The following is a 19,142-nucleotide window of genomic DNA, read 5'->3' as shown; positions in this document are numbered from 1 at the left end:
GGGAGAACAAGAAGAAGAAGAAGAAGAAGAAGAAGGAAAAGAAGAAGAAAGATGAAAGTAAGTCGTATGATAGAATAAGAGAAAGAAGAAAGAGAAGATGAGCGGAGAGGAGAAAGGGTTTTTATATGAGGGAGTTGTGTGTGTTTGAGAGAAGTGGACTCGCGATTCTTAAGGACAGACAAAGATGGGACGAGAGAAGAAAGACAAAGAAACAAGAGAAAAGAATAAGACAGAAGAGAAAGAAAGGAAAAAGAAAGACGAAGGAGAGGACCTACCGTATCAGCTGGAGTGTGTGCAAGGAGATCTTTTAGCAAATGGCCCAACCGATGATGATGCGTCGACGACGAGGCAAGAGAAGAAGAGGAGGAGGAAGAAGAAGAAGAAAGACCTTCTTTATCATCTTTCTTCTTCTTCACCTCTTGATCTTCTTTCTTCCCTTGGGTGGTCTCTATTGGGAGATGGATGGAGAACTCCTTGTTCTCTCCTGTTCTCTCTTCATTGCTTTCGCCTTGTCCTATCTCTTTCTCTCTCTCACGCCTCCACCCCTTTTCCTCTCTTCTTTCTTCTTCTTTTCCTTTCCTTTCTTCTTCCTTATTGTCTCTCCTGTTCCTGCTCCTGCTGCTCTTTGTCTTTTCTCCCCCAGTCTCTTCGAGCGTCTTTTCCACAGAGAGATTCTCGACGCAAGCGAGAGAAGAAGAAGAAGAACGACAAAAGGGAGAAGACGAAGGAGAGGAAGAAGAAGACGGAGGAGGAGAAGAAGAAGAGAGATGTGAGTGAGATTTGGAGAGCTTTTTGCCTGTTTGGTCTGTCCACCAGCCGTGTACGAGAAGCCTTCTAGGGAGTGGGAGATCTGCACCTAGCAGGAGAGCAGGGAAGAGAATAGCGTGAAAGCGTAAGATATCCTTCCCCACTATCTGTAACGACGGAGGCCTAAAGAAGAAAAGAAGAGAAAAAAAAGGAAGGAGAGAAGTTAAGCAAAGAAGAAACAACGACCTAATACAACAGGGCAAGGAACGGATATAAGGGAGAGAGAAGATAGAGGGCCGGAAAAGCGAAGAAGGGAGAGAGAAGAGAGAAGAAGAAGACAGGAAGGAAGAAAGCTGAGAGGAAGAAGAGGAAGAACCGGGTGAATGAAGAAGACAAAGAAGAGACGAACAAGAAGAAGAACAACAGACGTGAAAGATTCAGCGCATAAAAAAGAAAGAGAGAAAGAGAGAGAAGAATCTGCAGAGGAACTTCAATCACCGAGATATGAAGGATGTGATGGATGAGAAAGAGAGGAGAGGTAAGTGAAGAACTTGATACTAAAGGCTCTTCACTCGTCACCCTGCTTATAAGTCACGACGGTCAGTCGAAAAACATCTCTCAAATCTCCCTAGAGATAGATAGATTAAAGATAGGTTAATCTTTCTGCAGCTTGGTGAGACGTTCGGTTATTTAAGATGTCTTGTGATGCTTTGAGACGAGACGTTGCAGTTTTATCTGGGTGGAAGGGAGGGGGGGTTTTAGTAGTGATTAATTGGAGCATAGGAGGTGATGTATGGCAATGACTGTTTTGGTGCTTACCATAGACGCTTGAATTGCCTTGAGTGTCTCTGGGGATACCCTGCGGCTGTGAGATATGCAGTTAAAGCATCAAGCCACACATAGACTACTTGGTTTTTCTCACGCTCTCTCTCATGTGATAAGAGAGGAGAACAAGACGGAGGAGGAGAAGAAGAGAATGAAGAAGAGATCAGAGGATTAGATCGAGACAAATGTCGATCACGAGAAGAAAAGGAAGAGGATGAAGAAGAAGATAGATCGTTATGATCGATATACTCCTGAGGAGGGATTCTTATCCCCCACGAGAAATCGCTAAGATCATCTTCTTCTTGTTCTTCTTTTTCGTTACCAGAGATCGAAGAGCGAAGAGCATCATTCATATGTTCTCTATCTCTATCAGCATCCTGTAGACTTCTGCTCTCTCCTCGCCTAACTCTCCGTACTCCGTAAGATACCTCGTTATCGTCATTCAAGCTCATAGATGGACTAAGAAGATCTAGAGATTCTCGGACCTCTCTTCTCCTCTTGGACGTCTTCTTTAGATCATCTTTCTCTCTTGAACCTTCTCCTAACTTTCCTTCTGTCGTCTCTGAGAAAGAGACGAAGTGAGAAGACTGCTGCAAAGCACGCTCTTGAAAGGCCTTTCTTGAGACAAGGTCACTAAAGGGGGAGAAATCTCTATGGAGAGGATAAAGACCATAGGCTCTTCGAGGACGTGAAATAACTAGATCTCTCAAACCACCTCGACTCACGAAAGATAAGACTTCATTCATGCGACTCCTGGGAGAAATGAAATCTGGGTTCTCTTCATACCACCTGAATGCAAAGAAAGAAAGAAAAGAGTCTTGTTTGAAAAAGCGTTACTAATGAAGTTCGGAAGAGTGAAGAAGACAAGACAGGAAGTCAGGAACTGCATATCAAGAATATAGAATCGATACATTCTAATCAACCGCGCCACATCAGCGCGCTGTATGTACACCTCGGCATCTATCCTTTAGTCGATCGCATACACCTCTCAACCCTTCATTCCTCTTCTCTCTTGTTCTTATCTCTTTCTGTATGGTATGAAGGAAAACGAGAGGAACACAGCAGTTGCATGAACTACAGGCACGAGATAGAGGGATAAGAGGACGAGAACAAGAGGAGAAGAAGAAGAGATATATATATATATATGTGTGACGGCGGATAGATGGCTGACATAGAGAGGGTTGTGGGTGTGAGAGAGAAAGATCTTCTTTTCTTCTCTTGTAAGGAGAACCGTCACAACAGGTGAAGAGGCTTAAAGGAAAGAGAGGTCGAAGATAGATAAAAGCATATCTCTTCGATGATGTGTGTGCATGAAGAAGAAAATACATGAGATGGCTAGAGAGGGTGGATGCGGTGTACGTACCGAAGAAGAGGTTGTTCGAAATGAGTTAGACGGAAATAGAAGAGGTTCTTATTCTCATCTTCATCCTTATCTTCTTCTTCTTGTCTCCCCCCCGCGATATTTCCATCAACCTTCTCTTCTTCTTCTTTTGCTTGACACTCGAATTGTTCCACCTTAGTGTTTCTCATCCATCTCTCCGTCTTCTTCTCTTCTTTCTCTCTCTGTTGTCGATCCTGTTCGACCCTCTCAAGTATCGTTCCCCTACTGCTATCCCACACATGTTCTTCTTCTTCTTCTCCTTCCCATCGCCTCGCCGCTTCTTCTCTCCCTCCATCCTTTCTCTTCTTTCTTTCATTACAAGACCCTTTAGTACCTGGCTGTTCTTTTCCATGAGAGAATAAGAAAGAGAAAGATGATGAGGAAGAAGAAATAGGCGAAGAAGATAAAGAAGAAGAAGATTTCTGATATATCAGTCCTTTTCTCTCTAAGACGCTCCAGAGCTCCCAGACAGAAGCTTCATGCTGACTGCGTGGCGTAGTCAGAGAAACACTCTTAAGTCTTCTTCTTCTTTTTTCCTCTCGAGTTACCTCTTGTTCTTCTTCTTCTTCCTCTTGAGCTCGACCTCCCTCGTACCCTAGAAAGAAACACGTGGAAGCGTCGTTCTTCTCTTCTTCTACTTCTTCGATGTCTTCATCCTCTCCTTCTTCTCTTCTTGTCTTGTCTACCTCTCCGGCCCACCTGATAGGTACGTTCTTCTCCCCTATGACACTGCAACTTCCTTCTTTCTTGTATGTGCTCCCTCTCTGTGTGGAAGACGGATGATCTTCATCTCTCAATGTAGAGATATCCATTTCTTTGGTGTGAACAAGACATTCTTCTTCTTGTCTATCTTCTCCGTCTCTCCTTCCATCAGGAAAGATTTTCGCGTTCTCCATCTCCCGTCCCTCTCTTCTCTCTTGTCTTGTTCTCACCCCCCTGTCTCTTGTTCTCACCCCCCCTTCCTTCTCTTCTCTTCCTTCATAGTTCACATCATCGTCATCATCCAGCCTCTTTGCATGCGACGTGTAAAGACGATGCGCTCTAGCAAGAGAAGAAGTTTCCTCACTTTCCTTTTCACTGGCGATCTTTCTCAGAGCTTCAGCCGAGGTAGATACACCTGTCTGCTTCAAGGTAAGAGACTGAGAGGCGTTTGTACGAAAGAAACGGAGAGCTCCCGAGGCCAGAGGAAGAAGATAGAGCTTCTTAAAGACGCGAAGATTATTTTCTGAGATAGCATCTACAAAGGTCTTGACGATCCTACCTGGAGATACAGCCATCATGGAAGAGGAAGGAGAGGAAGAGGGGAAGAAGAAAGAGGGAGAGGGTGAAGGAGAAGGAGAGGAAGATTTTGAAGATGTTTCTAGTGTATTTGGATGAAGTCTTGCAAAGTATTGAGTTATTTGATCTTCTTCTCTTTCATCGTTGTTTTGCCTTGTTTTCTTTTCGTTCTTTTCTGGTGTATGTACACCATGGGTGAGATAATCCCTCCATGCTGTAACGGCAGCTCTCACAACTTTACCTCCGTGCTCATCTGCACCTGTTAACAGAATACAACCTTCTTCTCCTTCTGCATCTCTTTCTTCTTCTTCTTTACTTTCTCCTTCTTCTCTCTGATCTTCTTTGTCTTCACCTCTGCTCCGTTCCTCATCTCTTCCCTCTACTCTTCTTCTTTCCTGTCTTTCTCTATGAATAGAGAGGCTTGTCTCTAGTAAACCTGCTCCTGATGTCTTCTCCAGATCTCCTTCGTTTTCTTTCTTTCTCTCTATTCTCTCAAATGGTCGATCATATTCTACCTCCGACCTCTCTCTCCTCTTGAAAGCATGTACTTCTTCGTCTTCTCTGTTCTTTCGCACTTCTCTTCTTTCTCTTATTTTCTTATCATTTCTCTTCCCCTGTTCCACTCTCTCTTCTTCTTCTTCTTCTCTTTCCCCGACCTCCCTTTCGTCTTCTCTCAAGATAGGATCATAAAAGCCTTGTCGAGATCGAGCAAAGCGAACCAAAGTATCTCCAAGCACAAGAGAATATGCATGCCCTATATGCATGTAGTCATTGCTATAGAAAAGAGGGCAGGTCACCATACGTACATTCTTCCACACTTCATTCTCACCAGTCTTCCTCTTCTCTTTCATCTTTACGTCGTCTTTCTCTTCCACTTCTTCTCTCCCTTGTTCTGTCTCTTCTTCTTCTCCCCCTTGTTCTTTCCCTTCGCTCATCGTTGTCGCTACACCGTTATGGGAGCTACGGTGATCACCCTCTTCTCGTCTTTCCTTATGTATCTCTTTCCACACCTTCTTCTCTTCTCTTACAGTCGATTCTTGATCGTCTTCTCCTGTTTCTTCGCCACCTTCTTTTGCTTCTTGCCGTCGTCTTTCTTGTTCCTTTCTTCGTGAAAGAGAAGATCCCTCATCAGAAGCTTGCAGCGAGTCACCTCCTACTAAGTAACTACAGTCGCTTTCAGAAGTGAGAAATCTCCTTCTATTGGAGTCTTCTGTTGAGCGAAGCGCATGCAGTCCCCCATCTCTTTTGGTGGGAGTAAGACATGAAGAGAAGTAGGAGGTCTTTAGGGAGACTGGAAGAGAAGAAGATGAAGATGAAGAAGAACAGTATAGAGAGTTCTTTTCTTTCGGAAGACAAGCTCGCTTGTGCGAGGAGGAGAGATTTGCTATGCTGTCATACAGTCGAGAAGACGACAGGAAGGGAGTAGAAGGGGGGAAGATCAGTCGATTGGTGCGTCGGCGGTGAGAAGAAGAGAAAGAAGAGGGAGAAGGATAGGTATGATGAAGGGACGCAAAGGAAGAAAAGGAAGAAGAGAAAGGATGCCGAGGTGAAGAGAAAAAGAGAAAGAAGAAAGAGGGAGAAGAGAAGAAACACGAAGGAGAGTATCGAAGGGAGGGAGAGTATGGAGAACTAATGCCTTCCAAGGAAAGATCCGAAAAAGAGAAAGAGGATGAACCTGTCAACACGGGCGCTTTCCTTATATATCTTTGTGTACCAAGGCGCCTTAGTCTTCTCTTTTTTCTTCTTCTTCTCCCTCTCGCTCTTTTCGAAGAATCTTCTCCCTTTCTGACACTTGAAGAAAAAGCAAGACCAAGAAGTCCTAAAGAGCAAACAGTCTTCTGTGTATTCGAAGGCTCTACTCCTGTGAAGACTGTCTGTGAATTGGAAAACCTTCCTTTTCTTCTCTTCTTCTTCTTCTCTGCCCCTGCTCTCTCTTCTCTCCTTCCATCTCTTCTCCCCCTTCCTTCTTCTTTCCTCCTTCTTTCTCTCTCTTCGTTCCCCTCGTCATTCTTCACTGCGAGGGATCGCCATTCGTAGAGCCTCCGTGTCTGAGGGGAATGAAGAGGCTCATAGGGATGTAGCCGAGGAAGAGAGAGAGAAGAAGAGAAAGAAGAAAGGAAGTTCTTCTGAAAGCTCTTTTCATCTGAGAGATGCCCTTGGAGACTTGAGAAAGAACGGGGAGAAGCTCTCGACAAAAGAAGAGCAAAGCTTCTTCCTTCAGCAGAAAGGAGAAAGGGAATAAGAGGTGTATAGGAATGCAAAGAGAAGAACAGGAGGAAGAAGAAGAGAGAGAAAGACGAGAGAGAAGGGTTGGAGATGGAAGAGATAGAGGGAAACGTGAAGGTTAACAGCATATTTCCGAGAAGGTCAACATGTGAGGAGGAGAGATATGGATAAGAGAGAAGAGAAATGCACGTATCGATGTGATAGGAGTTCTACAAGGCTTACCCTATGTCTCTCGTTACTGTAACGAACGCTAGAGAGAAGAGGTGAGAAGAAGAAAAAGGAGAGAGCCGAAGGGAAGTACGTGTGAAGCCCATACATAAGGGGCAGAGGCAGAAGAAGGAAGAGAGACAAGCTCGGCCTTAAATCACCTGATACCACCACAGACACACCTATCCGAAGGGGTATGACGGTCCTTCGTGTTCACACAGAAGAGCGGGTGAAGAGAAAAGTATCTTTGCTTATTCATCGATAGCAGAAGGAATGGGAAACGCCATGAAGTACATTGGGAAGCGTGACAAGAACCTCACACATACAGCAAGTCTCGAGACAGGAGATCTTTCACGTGACCGAGGTGACGAGAAGATGGGAAGAGACAGGTGTCTCCCGCTGTTACATAGCCATCGACCGGGTATGAGGATGGCGATCGATTGCGCATACGCCAGTAGATCGATAGAGAGTACTACAGATGTTCATGATGTCTCGGGGCTGAGGTGACAGTTCTTTTCTTTCAGACAGAAAAGACCCGACAGATGTTGACTGTGGTTGTCCAAGTCGGCGGGAAGGATGGAACGAAGGAGCGGAAGCCCTTCCATAGGAAGGTTTCGAGACAGAGAGGAGAGAATCGAGAGCAAGGAATCTAGGACTCGAGGAGACAGGAATGCCAATGGCAGAGGCTCATCTTGTGGTGAACTACACGAGATAGAAAAGATCTTGACACACTTGAGAAGGCAACAAGAGTAAAGGCGATGGCGCATGCAGTCTCCCATGACAGCTGGGGCTGCTGAGAGACAGACGGGGATGGAAAGATGAGAGACCAGAGAGAGCATCCGAGCGTAGGAGAAGTAAACAAAGAAAGACAGGCGGAAGAACTCGAGTAGAAGAATGTCCGTTTGCTGGATGCTCGTCTTCCTACTTCGGGGGTACCAGATAGTGTGGAGTGTACATACACCTGAACTCTAGGGTGTGACTCACCACGACCACCACCCACTCCAGTCTCTACCAACTGACAACCGGCCCATCAGGCAGGACTGCGATGAAGACAATCGACGCTCTTCAACTGGTGAACTTCACTTGGTGAATGTAGTGGAACCTGTGTGATAAGATGGATTTGGAGAGCTGAGCGAATGATTCCTCTTCCAGGGTGTCTTCTTTCCTGCGTTTTCGAGAGTGAAGGCCTCTTGCGGTCTCTTCTTCTCTTGGTGCCGGCTCAACCCGTTCACATCGTCTCGCAGCTACCTCTCACACACCACGTCATCTCTTCCTCATCTTGTTCTTTTTCTTATCTCCCGCACACCTAGCGGTTCTTCTTATCTTCATGAAGCTTCGAGCTGAGTCTTTCTTAGGAGACAGAACCACATAATGATTGGCTTTCTTCAAAAACACGGTGTGCGCTAAAAATGTGTCGAACCAGCAGGCTAAAGTAGAAGAACAGAAGAAAGAGAGTTCTTAACGTCATCCGTCTCCTCAAGACTCCCTTTAGAACACTGGAGATATCATACAAGAGAGAGAGAGGGAAACAGCTTTCCTTGTTTCTTTTTCCCCTATTTTTGCTTTTACACTTCATCTCACTTGACTCGGGAAGTCAGGTGTGACACGAAGAACAACAGCAACCAAGAAGACCTCGTAGTATTAGCTAGAGTCACAAGGGGGGTGAGTGAAGAGAATCTCCGAGAAGAGGGGTGAAGTTAAGCCTCCCTTCTCTTGCCCGTCTCTCCTGTGTATGTCCCGCTGTCTGCTTCAGTTGTCAACATTGGATTTCTCTTCCGCGCTTTATTAGAAAAGAGCCAGAAAAACGCATCTATTACACACAGGAATGTTAAAGAATAGAGGGAGACTGTGACTGGGAAGAACAACTGACTGATCATGAGGAAGTTGACGTAGGAGGAGATATCTCTTCCTTTGCTTTTCTCCTTTCTTTTCTTTCCCTTTTCTTCGCTTTCCTTGTTTTTGTTCTCAACCCTTTTATGTGTTTTTCTTTGTCTTTTCGAGTCAGTCTTTCTTTAGATTCGTATGTGGCCTTCTCTCAGTTGAAAACAGACAGACGACTTCAGTGGTTGACTAGCCTTCCTTCCTTCCTTGGCTGCTTTTTGAACCGTATCATCACCGGCATCATATCTCTGCATGCGCTTGAGTTGGTGCTCTCCTTCTCTTCTTTCTCCTTCTGTCTCTCTCTTTCTTTCCCTCGTTCTTTCTCTCTTTTCCTCCTTTTTTCACTTCCCTTTCTTCACTTTCAGCCGTGTTCCCTTGCATTTCTTTCTCTTAGAAAGGTCTCTCGGCTAGGAAAAATGAAGAAGAGAGTCTTGCCTCAGAACCGCCAATTCACCCCGTCCCCCAAAAACCAGTCAAAACTCTCCCTCTTTCCTCTTCCCTTACAAATACCTTCTTCGCTCCTTTTTCTCTCAGCTGGTCCATCCTTTTCTTCTCTTCTCTTGGTCATTTGTTTCTCTTCTTCATTCGCTTCCCTGTTGTATTACTAGAGTCCTTCTCGACTTCTCCTCAAGGAGAACAGAAGGGGTCATTGAAATCGCCATTCCGCAGCAATGGAGGTGTTTTTCTTCTTCTCTTCACTATCATTGTCTCCCCTGTCGAAGAAGACGACGATGTAGGGTCTGCTATAGAAGGAGAACAAGCCCATGCGACCTTCTCATTCACTCCCTAAGTCGCGCAAGCGCTGGTATCTATTCTTCCTTTTCCGTTTTCTCTTGACCGTCTTGCTCTCTTCTAAACCGTCGTCTCGCCCTCTCTCCTTCCCGAGTGTGTGAAGTGATTCGCTTCAGCTTGTTTTTCTCCTCACGCTTTCTTGTAGAATCTCGGTGATTCTTCTGATTGAGGCTCTTTTTTCCCGTGTTGTTTAATCACTCTCCTCTCCTGTTTTCCGTCGTCGTCTTTTCTTCTTCCTTCTTCTTCCTTTCCTTCATCTTCGTTTTCTGATTCAGCATCTCATTTATCTACTCCTTTCCTCGTCGACCACTCTACTTACAGCTTCCTCTGTTTCTTCTGCCCCTCCTTCATTTCTTCCTCTTCTCCTTCTGCAGGTTGAAGGAGGTCGTTATCTTCAGTCTTTCTCTTGTAGACATCCACTTAGAGACAAGTCGATGAACAGTCATTAAGTCTCCTCTCGTCTGACTGAGGGCGTAAACCGAGGGGACTTATTTCTAAAAAAGCGCGCTCTGCGTACATGTAACTCCTCAGAACTTCGCTTCTTCCCCCTTCCGTTTCAGGTGTACATACACCCGTCCGCCTCCTACATCTGTCCGATTCGGAGTGCGCGAATCAGAAAGTCTTGCGCTATTATCTTCTTTTCTCACATCAGAGTCGAGAACGCGTGTATCCCTTCTCACCCGTATGTCGTTCAAGCTACGACAGTTTTTCTTTCTTTTCTATCTCTTTCTTCTTCTTCACTATCCTTTTCTACTCTCCTTTGTCACCACCTTTCGTTCCTCTCATCCTTGTGTAAGGTAGAAGATGTGCTAGAATCTTCTCGAAAGTCACAGAGATCCGTAACGACTGGATGGACAAGGAAAAGGTGAGAACCTTCGTTCTCTATTGTCTCTTTCTTACGGTCTGCTTTCTCTTCTCTTCTCTTGGTGTTGGTCTCTGTTGTCCTGGAAGAAGGCACGAAGGATCTCGTGTGCTTTCGAGGTGATCTGAGAGGCATTCTACTCACGTCTTTCTTTGAGAGAAGGGGGGCTCAAAGAAGACTCTAACGGTACTTTTCTCTTTCTTTCTCTCTTCGTCTTTTTCTCGCCAACGAGGGAGGGGACGAAGAAGAAGTAGGAATGATGGAGTAAGGCTAGACTGTCGCTCTGAAAGACTATATGAAGAGAGAAGAATGCCGTGTCCTCTTCTTCTTCGTATATCTTTGTCTTCTCTTCTTTGTTTTCTCCTCTTCATCTTTTTGGTCGACTGCTGATCCAGCATTTCTTTATCTTTTTTCTCGTTCTTCTCATGTCCCCTTTCTTTCTCTTCAGTGAATTGCCGCGTCTTCTTCCCACGATTCCATACACTGATTTCTTCTTCACCTGTGTCACTTCTCTTCTTCTTTTCTTCTCATCCTTTCTTGTTTCTTCTTCGTCTTCCTCCTCTGTCTCTCCTCCCGCCTGTCTCTGAGAGGAGACCTCGATTGCTGTCTCTGTTCTGGAGAGGAGGGCGGATCGTCGATTGTGTGTCTCTGTCTCCTGTATCGATTGTCAGCTCTAGAAGATGTGGTTAACCCGTGTAATGGCGAGCGTCCTTATGGACGACGGGGGGGGAACGGCAAACCCTCATCTCCATGGCCAGGGACCTCCTCCTACCAGTCATGAGACACCTACACATCATGGCGATGGGAGAGCTTCACTAGGTCATGTGGGGGGAGCTGATCAGCCCAATGAAGCTCGTCTCCATAGTCACCGCTTCCCCGTGCACGCAGCAATAGGAGACGAAGATGAAGAAGGAGGATATGGAAGTAAGAATCGGCCATATCTCCCTTCTTCAGATGACCAGACAGGTCCTTCTGCTGCTCCTCCTCTTTTTTCTTCTTCTTCAACCTCCTCTTTCGAGTATACGTCGTCTTCTCTTCCTCCTCCTTCTTCTTCCTTTGTTCCTTCTCACCCTCAGCAATTTGCTTCTTCTTCTTTTTTGACTGCTCACACTTCACAACATCGAGGTGGATTGGCATCTTCTTCTTTCTTTCCTTCTCCTTTGTTACCTCCATCATCTTCCTTGTCTTCTTCCTCTGCAGGCGCGCAAGGAAGTTATCTCTCTTCCTCTTTATATCGTCAAACGTCTAAAGAAGAGGACAGCTATCCTGCTACTTTGCCTAGTGATACTGCTCTCAATAATGATGACCCCTCAGGAGGAGAGTCTCTATGGAGAGGGAGAGAAAGTGGAATAGAAGGAGAAGAAGAAGAAGAGAAACGGAAGAAGAAGAAGAAGATCAACGACAGAATGTTCTATGAAGAAGATGAACTCGATGAGAATCACCGTGTCGCATTCTCTCCGGAGTCTGGATGGGACGGAGATGATTTTCTTCCGGTCGGGGAGAATGAAGAAGAAGAAGAAAAGAAGGAGAAGGATATTCATCTTTTTCCATCAGAAACTATCTCTCATCAGTCTATCCACCCTAGTGGTGGAGATCATTTTCTATCTTCTTCTCTCCCTCTCAATAGAGGAGGAGATATCTCTCATCATACTGAGTCCACAGTCCATGCAACAACGCCCTTTGGTCAAGCGCATGCAGCCATCATAAATTCTTGTCCCCCTGATCATATCTCTCCTGTAGTAACGGCATCACAACCGCTTCAAGAAGGAGAACAAGAAAGAGGAAAATCTCAGCTACACCATGATAATCTATCGCGGTCGATTCTCTCTCAGACTGCAGTTCCACAGTCATGGGAGTATGGTCACCCTCACAGTCATGTTAATCAGCCTCCGTCTTCAAGACAACCCCCTCCGCTAGCATCTGGACTTGAAGGTAGAAAGGAAGAAGGAAAAGAAGAAGATTTCTGGAGAGAAGAAGAGAAGAGAGAGGGAGAAAGAGAAGAACCAGAGGAATCCTTCGCTTCTTCCTCAACTCCATATTCTCTAAGTGTAGAAGCAAATTCGTATGTAGGATCTACGGCTGTAGGAGTGAGACAGGAGCATACAACGAGCTTGAAGAGTAGTAAAAACGCTCATACTGCGGACTTTAGTAGATCATCTGTCATTCATGGAGTAGAAGGACCTTTTGATGAAGGTGTACGTACACTCGGAGCTTATCCTTCTTCTTCTCGTGTTGGAGGGGAAGGCGGTGATGGCTTTACTCGACATCGCATGAGCAGCCGACAAGAAGGAGAAGAAAGAGGAGAGGAAAAAGAGATAGCTGTAGGATCCAGGGTGAAGGAAGAAGGACGATATGACTTAGAAAACGATATAGAAGCGGGAGGACAAGAGGAAGAAGATGTGAAAGACAGTGGAGACCTGGAAGGGGGAGGAGCTTGGGGGGACGACGACACCTTTGATTTCGATGCTATGGGTGTGACTGAAGATTTGCCTGCTTCAACAGTGCCGATATCTCATGAGGGAGAATCAGGAGAAAGCTTTCATGACAATCCACACTCTTCTTCTTCTCTAATAGTCTCTTCATCTTCTCCTCTTCCCTCCCAACAACCTCCTCAGTCTTCCTTACTACCTCCGGTGTCATCGTCTCGTGGGGCTGGAGATGCGGGGCCTCTTGAGGCAGGAGGGGGAGAAAGTTCTGAGGTGATCAAAGGTTCTGAAGAGACTTCTATAAGAGAACAGCACGTCAGACAAAATACAGGAGGAGAAACAGTTGATACGAATGCTATCGGACCTGACATGGCATCGTCGTCATTTTCAGGTGTACGTACACCTGAGAAACAAGTGATACACCCGGGGGGAGAGGTGATAGGGCCTGACCCTCCTCTGTCGCAAGATATAACATCCGTTCTGCATAGAGGGAATAATGATGTTTCTATTCCTTCAAAGGAATCCTTCTCACATGATTCGTCTTCCAGTATTTATTCGACTAGTACAGAGAAACTCCCCGTTATACCTTCTCAAGAAGATCCCAATACAGTTTCTTTCTCCAACTTAGAAGAGATGCATCCTAGCATCGGAAATAATGTCCTTCCATCAACTCATGTCACCTCTCTTCCTTCTTCTCATCCTCCTCCTTCTTCTGTTCCTTTCCCTACAAGTGGGCTTGAGAAAGGAATAGCAACTCTTTCAAATGATACACCCCCTCGCTCCTCTATTCTAGATGAAAAGCTCATACCTCAGCATTCCTCGAGCGTCATTCCTTCTGTAACAGTCTCTTCTTCTTATGACAGTCATCCTGTGGCATCTTCGATCTCTCCTCCACTTCCCTCACACACAACCCCTCATGCCAAGACTTCTTCTTCGTCTTCTGATCCTTATCTATCGTCATTCCCTCATCATCCCCACATCTCTAGTCATTCTCACCTTCTTTCTTCCAATGTTCCTACATCTCCCTTCGGAGAAGAAGAAGAAGAAGAGAGAGGAAGATCTCCGTTTTCTTCTTCAGAAGATGGTGACGTGCATGCAGGAAGGGGGGAGGCCAGTATACCGGAAGACATCCATCGTCTTTCCTCACCTTCCCTTCAATCAGCTGAAGATAGGAATCATCCTACACATGATCATAATAATAGTGAGGGTAGTCATGCTATGAGTCTATCTTCATATTCTCATTCTCTTCATGAGGTTCCTCCCCCTCGCTCCCCTCCACATGACTCTAGTGGAGTGACGTACCCTTCTCCTACTACTTCTCATGATCAAGCGATGGACTTACCCGAACAGAAAAAAGAAGAAGGAGGGGATCTCTCAGGGCAAGAGGTAAAGGGTTTGACGCCGTCTCTATACAAGAGAGATAGAGGAGATAGGTCCACTGCTGTACATTCATCTAGTCTCCTACCTACATCAGAAAAACTTCAGAATATGATAGAAGAAGCGGAGGAAAAAGGTTACCACGGCCAGGTGTATGATGTAGAAGCCGGAACTTCGCTATCTGTCTCTTCTGCTTCTTCGCTTCCTGTCAAAGATAGCGAAGCATCGACGTATGGACTTCACGCTCCTCTTGCCTTGAAAAGTCAAAATCTTCCACAGAGAGAACAAGAAGAAAGTGAAGGGGATAGTGATAATCGTACAGGGGGAGTGTATATACAGAGAGGTGAGGAGGAGGAGGAGAAGATCGCTACTACGAATCCTCCATCATCCGAGATATGTCTCCCCCAGAATGAAATCTTTCTGGCTGGTATCGAGGAAAGAAATCTTGATCCTGTGATGGAGAGAGAAGAGATTCTACTCGGATGCAATTCTTCAGCCGATCATAATCACACAGGTGATGCAAATGTTATGCTGTCTATACACTCCGCTTCTGTAGTAGTAGTAGAAGAATCAACCAAGGGGTTTGCTAGCAACTCCGATGAGTCGATGGCTGTAAGCCCAGGTGATGGGACCAACGCGAGTGAAGAGAAGGAAAAGGAGGAGAAGAACCCTCTTCTCCTCGGTGCTTTCCTGATACCTGAAAGGGCTTCTTTGGCAGGAAAGGGCTCATCCGATCCGCACAGCGGTATAGGAGGAGGACATGCGTGCTTACATGTAAGAATAGCAACGACAGGCAATGAAGATGTCGATTCAGAGAAAGGGAATGAAGAGGAGAATGGAGAGAAAGAGAACAGTGAAAAGAAAGAGAAAGGAAAAGAAGAAGAAGAACAGATACCAGCAGGATGGGATTTTGATAACGATGTCGATTACTTCAATGATAGCTTCGGATTCCAGCCTTCTTCATTCGGTGGCGAAGGAGAGCCCTTCTATAGTAAAGATGAGCAGATGACAAACGATAAAAGAGCACATGAGGAAGATAGAAAGGACCTTATTAAAGACGTTAAGATCGAAGAATCTGAAAGAGACTCTTCTCAGCGTGCTCCTCAGACCTTCAACTTAGATCTAGACTCAGGAGGGATAGGGGGGGGAGGAAGAGGAGCAGAGAAAGAAGAATCAATTGATGAGGGAAAACATTTCTTTCAAGCTTCTTTTCCAGCCCAAGGAAGACAACTGCACGCACCTGCTCTGTTATCGGGGAAGATAAGATCTATGATTGACGGGCAGCAGCAGGAAGGAGACTTCAATGATTCGGATAAGCGAGAGAAGAGAGAGGTTCTCTGTTTCTCTCTCAACGATGAAGATGAAGAAGAGGAAAAAGAAGAAGAAAAGAAACAACCGTCTGAAAATGATCTTGACGTTACTAGCGACCGAAGTCATGAAGAGGAGACCATTCTTCACTTCTCTCCTCTTCCTCGAAAAGGAAGTGACCTTGAACTTGAACGAGATCCGCTCAATTTAGATGGCTGGAACATCGATGTGAGTCTCGATGGAGACGGGGAGAACAAGGCAATCGGCGAAGCAAAAGGGGGAGAAGAAGAAGAAGGAGACAAGCAACAAGAACAGCATACTCGTCACTCATCTGAAGAAAAGCAGATTGCCCATACGTCTTTCTCTCCAAAGGGAGAAGGGTCCTCACAAATAGATGCATGCCTCTATGATATGAAGATCAACCAAGAGAAGACGAAGAAGAAGGATCTCGCTCAAATATTCTCGTCACCGAATCAAGACGTCGATGATGCCGCCCCTGCGAATCTTCTCCTCTCGATGAATGAGAGCTCCGATCTCCCTTCTCAATTCGAGACTCCAGCGGCCTGGGATGTCGATTTCGATATTGAAGTCGATTCTCCACCTCTCTCTAATCCAAAGGGAGAATCTCTGCACACAGAAGAGGAAGAAAAGAAGCAAGAGGAAGAAGAGTGTGCTGAAGAGGTCTCTTCTTTGTCTTTGATAGAAGGGAGAGCTCCGTCTCACGATGGAGAGACGGACCAGCGTCTTCCGGATGTAGAAGGAAAGGCATTGATCCTCTCTTCGTCAGTGGATCATCTTTCTTTCACTCCTTCTAAGAAAGAAAAAGAAGAAAGAGAAGATGGTGAGATTCACACGCATGAAGAAGAGAAAGAGAAGAGAATGAGAGGTCTTTGCAGCGGCGCGTCTTCTTCATCTCTCTTCACCCAACAAGAAGGAGGACAGCAAACAGAGACGGGAGAAATAGGGCTGCAGAATCTCCCAGGAGAAGAAGAAGCGAAAGAAAAGAAGAGTATAACAATGCCCTCAGAAATTGGAGAGAGAGATAGAGCGACCTGTATTTCTGATATACCCCAAGTCTTCGCTAGCTCTGTGAAAGGTGACGATGGCTCATGCAGATCATATGAACGAGTAGAACCATCGATGGGTTTCTCTCCGTGGAATAACGATGACTTTGACTTCGAAATCGATAGGGATGAAGGCGTCTCTTCTCCCGACCTCTCAAGACCAACAGAGAGATTCCAAGAGAGGCTCTCTCTTTCTCAGCAAGACGGACATATATTAGATCATACAGAGAAGGCGAAGGTTGGGAGTATAGCTCCTCAGAAGAAGAAAGAGAGTGAGATGTATCATTCTGAGGGGGAAAAGAGAGAAGAGGAAGGACCGAGTATGGAGAATGACAGTAGAAAGAGAAGTGTCGTTGTATGTGAAGAAGATGTAAAGGAGAATTTGGTTGGAGAGATGGAGATAGATGAAGAAGAAAAGAAGCAAGGGAAAGAAGAAGAGAAGGGAAGAGGAGAAGAAGAAGAAGAAGAAGGAATCTCTCTTGAGGACAGATGGAATGATCTAGATTCCCCTCACTTTGGACCTGATTTTGATCACGAGGCTGAGGGTGTAGGACTCAGTCAGACTTCTTCTCCTATGAAGAAGAAAGAAGGAGCAGAAGATAGGAGTTTAGGGTGTGATATAGAGAAGAATAAGGATGTCTTACGACAAGAGCTAGAAAGAGATTTAGAAGAGGAGATGTGTTCATGGGTAACGTCCCAACAGGAGAAGGAGAGACAACACAAGAGGAGCATCGTCGATGCTACGAGTATGGATGAGAATCGACACATGTTGATCAACTCAGAGACTCCTGATGTATCGATTCACCCTCTCGATGATCAGCAGCATGCATCGATGCCAACGAAAGAAGAACAAGAAGAAAGGGAAGAACCCCGGAATCAGGAAGAGGATAATAGCTGTGAAAGTAGCATTCGAGGGGACACATACGACGAGCTTGATAGGAGAGATCATAGACGAACGTCTTCATCTTCAAGGACAGAGGAGATAGAGAAGGAAGACAGGCATCATCGACAATATCCTTCTTCTTCTCCTACTATTTTCATCCCTTGCACGACCGCAATCTCTTCTTCTCATGCATCTACAGATGTTAACTCTCTTCCTCAGGTGGCAGCAAGAGCTGTTCTTCCTGCAGACTTCTTTGATAGAAAAGATCAGCCGCGTGATGGACCCATGATGGAGAAAGAAGAAGAAGAAGAAAGGGGCGATTTGGTGAAAGATCTTCTTTCCAGCAAAGAGACAAAAAGAACGGATCAAGTTTGCGTAGGTAGCGGTGATCGAGGTGGTCAGCCTCAAGAGAAGGAGTTAAGTTACGAGAATGAAGAGAAGAAAGAGGATTCTTCTTCACTGCAACCTTCCCCTTGGTCTGATTCTCTGGATTTTCTTGAAGCAGGAGAAGAGAAAGAAGAAGAAGAAATGAGAAGAGGAGAGGCTGCATTCTCTTCAACAGGCCAAGGTGGTGATCCCAACGAGGGAAGAGACCCTGAGGAATCAAAGGTGATGGAGACGAGTGAACAGAGACCAAGGGAATCTTTTGAAGGAAAAGAAGAAAGAGAAGAAGAAGAAGAAGAAGAGAGAGATAAAGAAGTCGCTATAGAGGATGTGAGAGAGAATGTAGACATCCGAAATAGAGACCAGGAGATGAGCTTAGGAATAGCTGAAGGAGAGGTGGCGTTAGCCATAGAGAAAGAAGAAGAGATAGAGAAGAAGAGAAGGGATTCCCTACAAGGTTTCGGAGAATCTTTTCCTTATGATGTCTCTCCTAAGACATCAGATCTCTCTGGTTCGATGAAGGCATGTGTACCGGACCGAGTAAGAGAAGAAGGAAAGGAGAGTTTTCTTGAGAAGGAAGAAAAGGTCTTGAACAGGATATGCGATAGCGATTCCGTTTCTTCATCCACAGGCAATCGTCATGTCTACTCTTATCATGACAAGGCGAAAGAAGATATAGAACAGAGAGGTCAAGGCAAGAGGAGAGAAGAAGAGGAAGAAGAAGAAGAAAAGCTTCGGCGGAGACAAGCCCTCGAGAAAGAAGAAGTTGAGAAGGTAGTGGCTGACCGTATTCTCCAGAAAAGCCAAGAAGAGAAGGTCCTTTTAATTCAGCTTTTGCAAGAGAAAGATGAAGAATTGAAGAGACTGAAGGAACTGTACGACCAAGAGAAGAAAGAGAAGGAGGATTTACTTGAGAGACTGCATGCGAAAGAAACGGCTCTTTCAACTGTCGAAGAGACATTAAGACAGAGAGAGAAAGAGAAATGGGAGGTCGCGAAAAGTTTGGGTGAACTTGAAGAGTTGAAGATCCATCTCGAGCTTTCTTTCAAGCAGAAAGAAGTTGAGCTGAATATGAAGATAGATCAGTTACAGACATCTATTGAATCTTTGAAGGCTCAGCATGAAACCGATCTGCTGCAACGAGAGAAGAAATCTCGTGCAGAACAAGAGACACAGCAACGCCTTCTTGAAGAAGTCTCAATGGAGAAGGATGCTCTTCAGGAACAAGCTCAGCTTCTTACTGAGAAGTTGAAAGAACGCGAAGAAACCATTCGAGAATATCAAGAGAAAGAGGCGTCTGAAGAGAATCACATGAAAGAACTGAGTCGCCTTATATTCGGGGAACTCGAAAGACTTGAAGATCGATTTCAGACACAAAGAAAAGAAACAAGAGAAGAAATCAAGAAACGAACAGAAGAACTTGAACTGCATGCAGAAGCATGGAGAGAGACATGGGTCGAAAGTATAGAGACAAGGTGGGGAAAGAAGAGGAGCAAAAAGA

At 45.4% G+C, this 19,142-nt stretch overlaps 2 protein-coding genes across 2 annotated transcripts in view; one reads left to right on the top strand and one right to left on the bottom strand.

Annotated features, from left to right (window-relative positions):
- Positions 1-275: 275 nt before the first annotated feature.
- CSUI_000838 (methionine--trna ligase) lies at positions 276-7,520 on the bottom strand (the record flags this gene model as incomplete). The annotated part of the gene is made up of 3 exons (XM_068061045.1): positions 2,936-7,520; positions 1,567-2,361; positions 276-930 (listed from the first exon to the last, which is right to left on the bottom strand). Coding segments are annotated over exons 1-3 (5,100 nt in total), but the record flags the coding sequence as incomplete, so codon positions are not given.
- Positions 7,521-10,879: 3,359 nt separating this feature from the next.
- CSUI_000837 (non-specific serine threonine protein kinase) overlaps positions 10,880-19,142 on the top strand; it is a gene marked incomplete at its 5' end in the record, with an annotated part of 14,595 nt that continues 6,332 nt past the window's right edge. The window contains one exon of the mRNA XM_068061044.1: positions 10,880-19,096. Coding sequence (XP_067926980.1) covers positions 10,880-19,096 — 8,217 coding nt within the window. The remainder of the gene's footprint in view (positions 19,097-19,142) is intronic.

This window comes from Cystoisospora suis (assembly GCF_002600585.1).
Source record: "Cystoisospora suis strain Wien I chromosome Unknown contig_313, whole genome shotgun sequence".
Taxonomy (NCBI): domain Eukaryota; phylum Apicomplexa; class Conoidasida; order Eucoccidiorida; family Sarcocystidae; genus Cystoisospora; species Cystoisospora suis.
The sequence above is the reverse complement of the archived record's forward strand: the minus strand, read 5'-3'. Positions and strand labels throughout refer to the sequence as shown.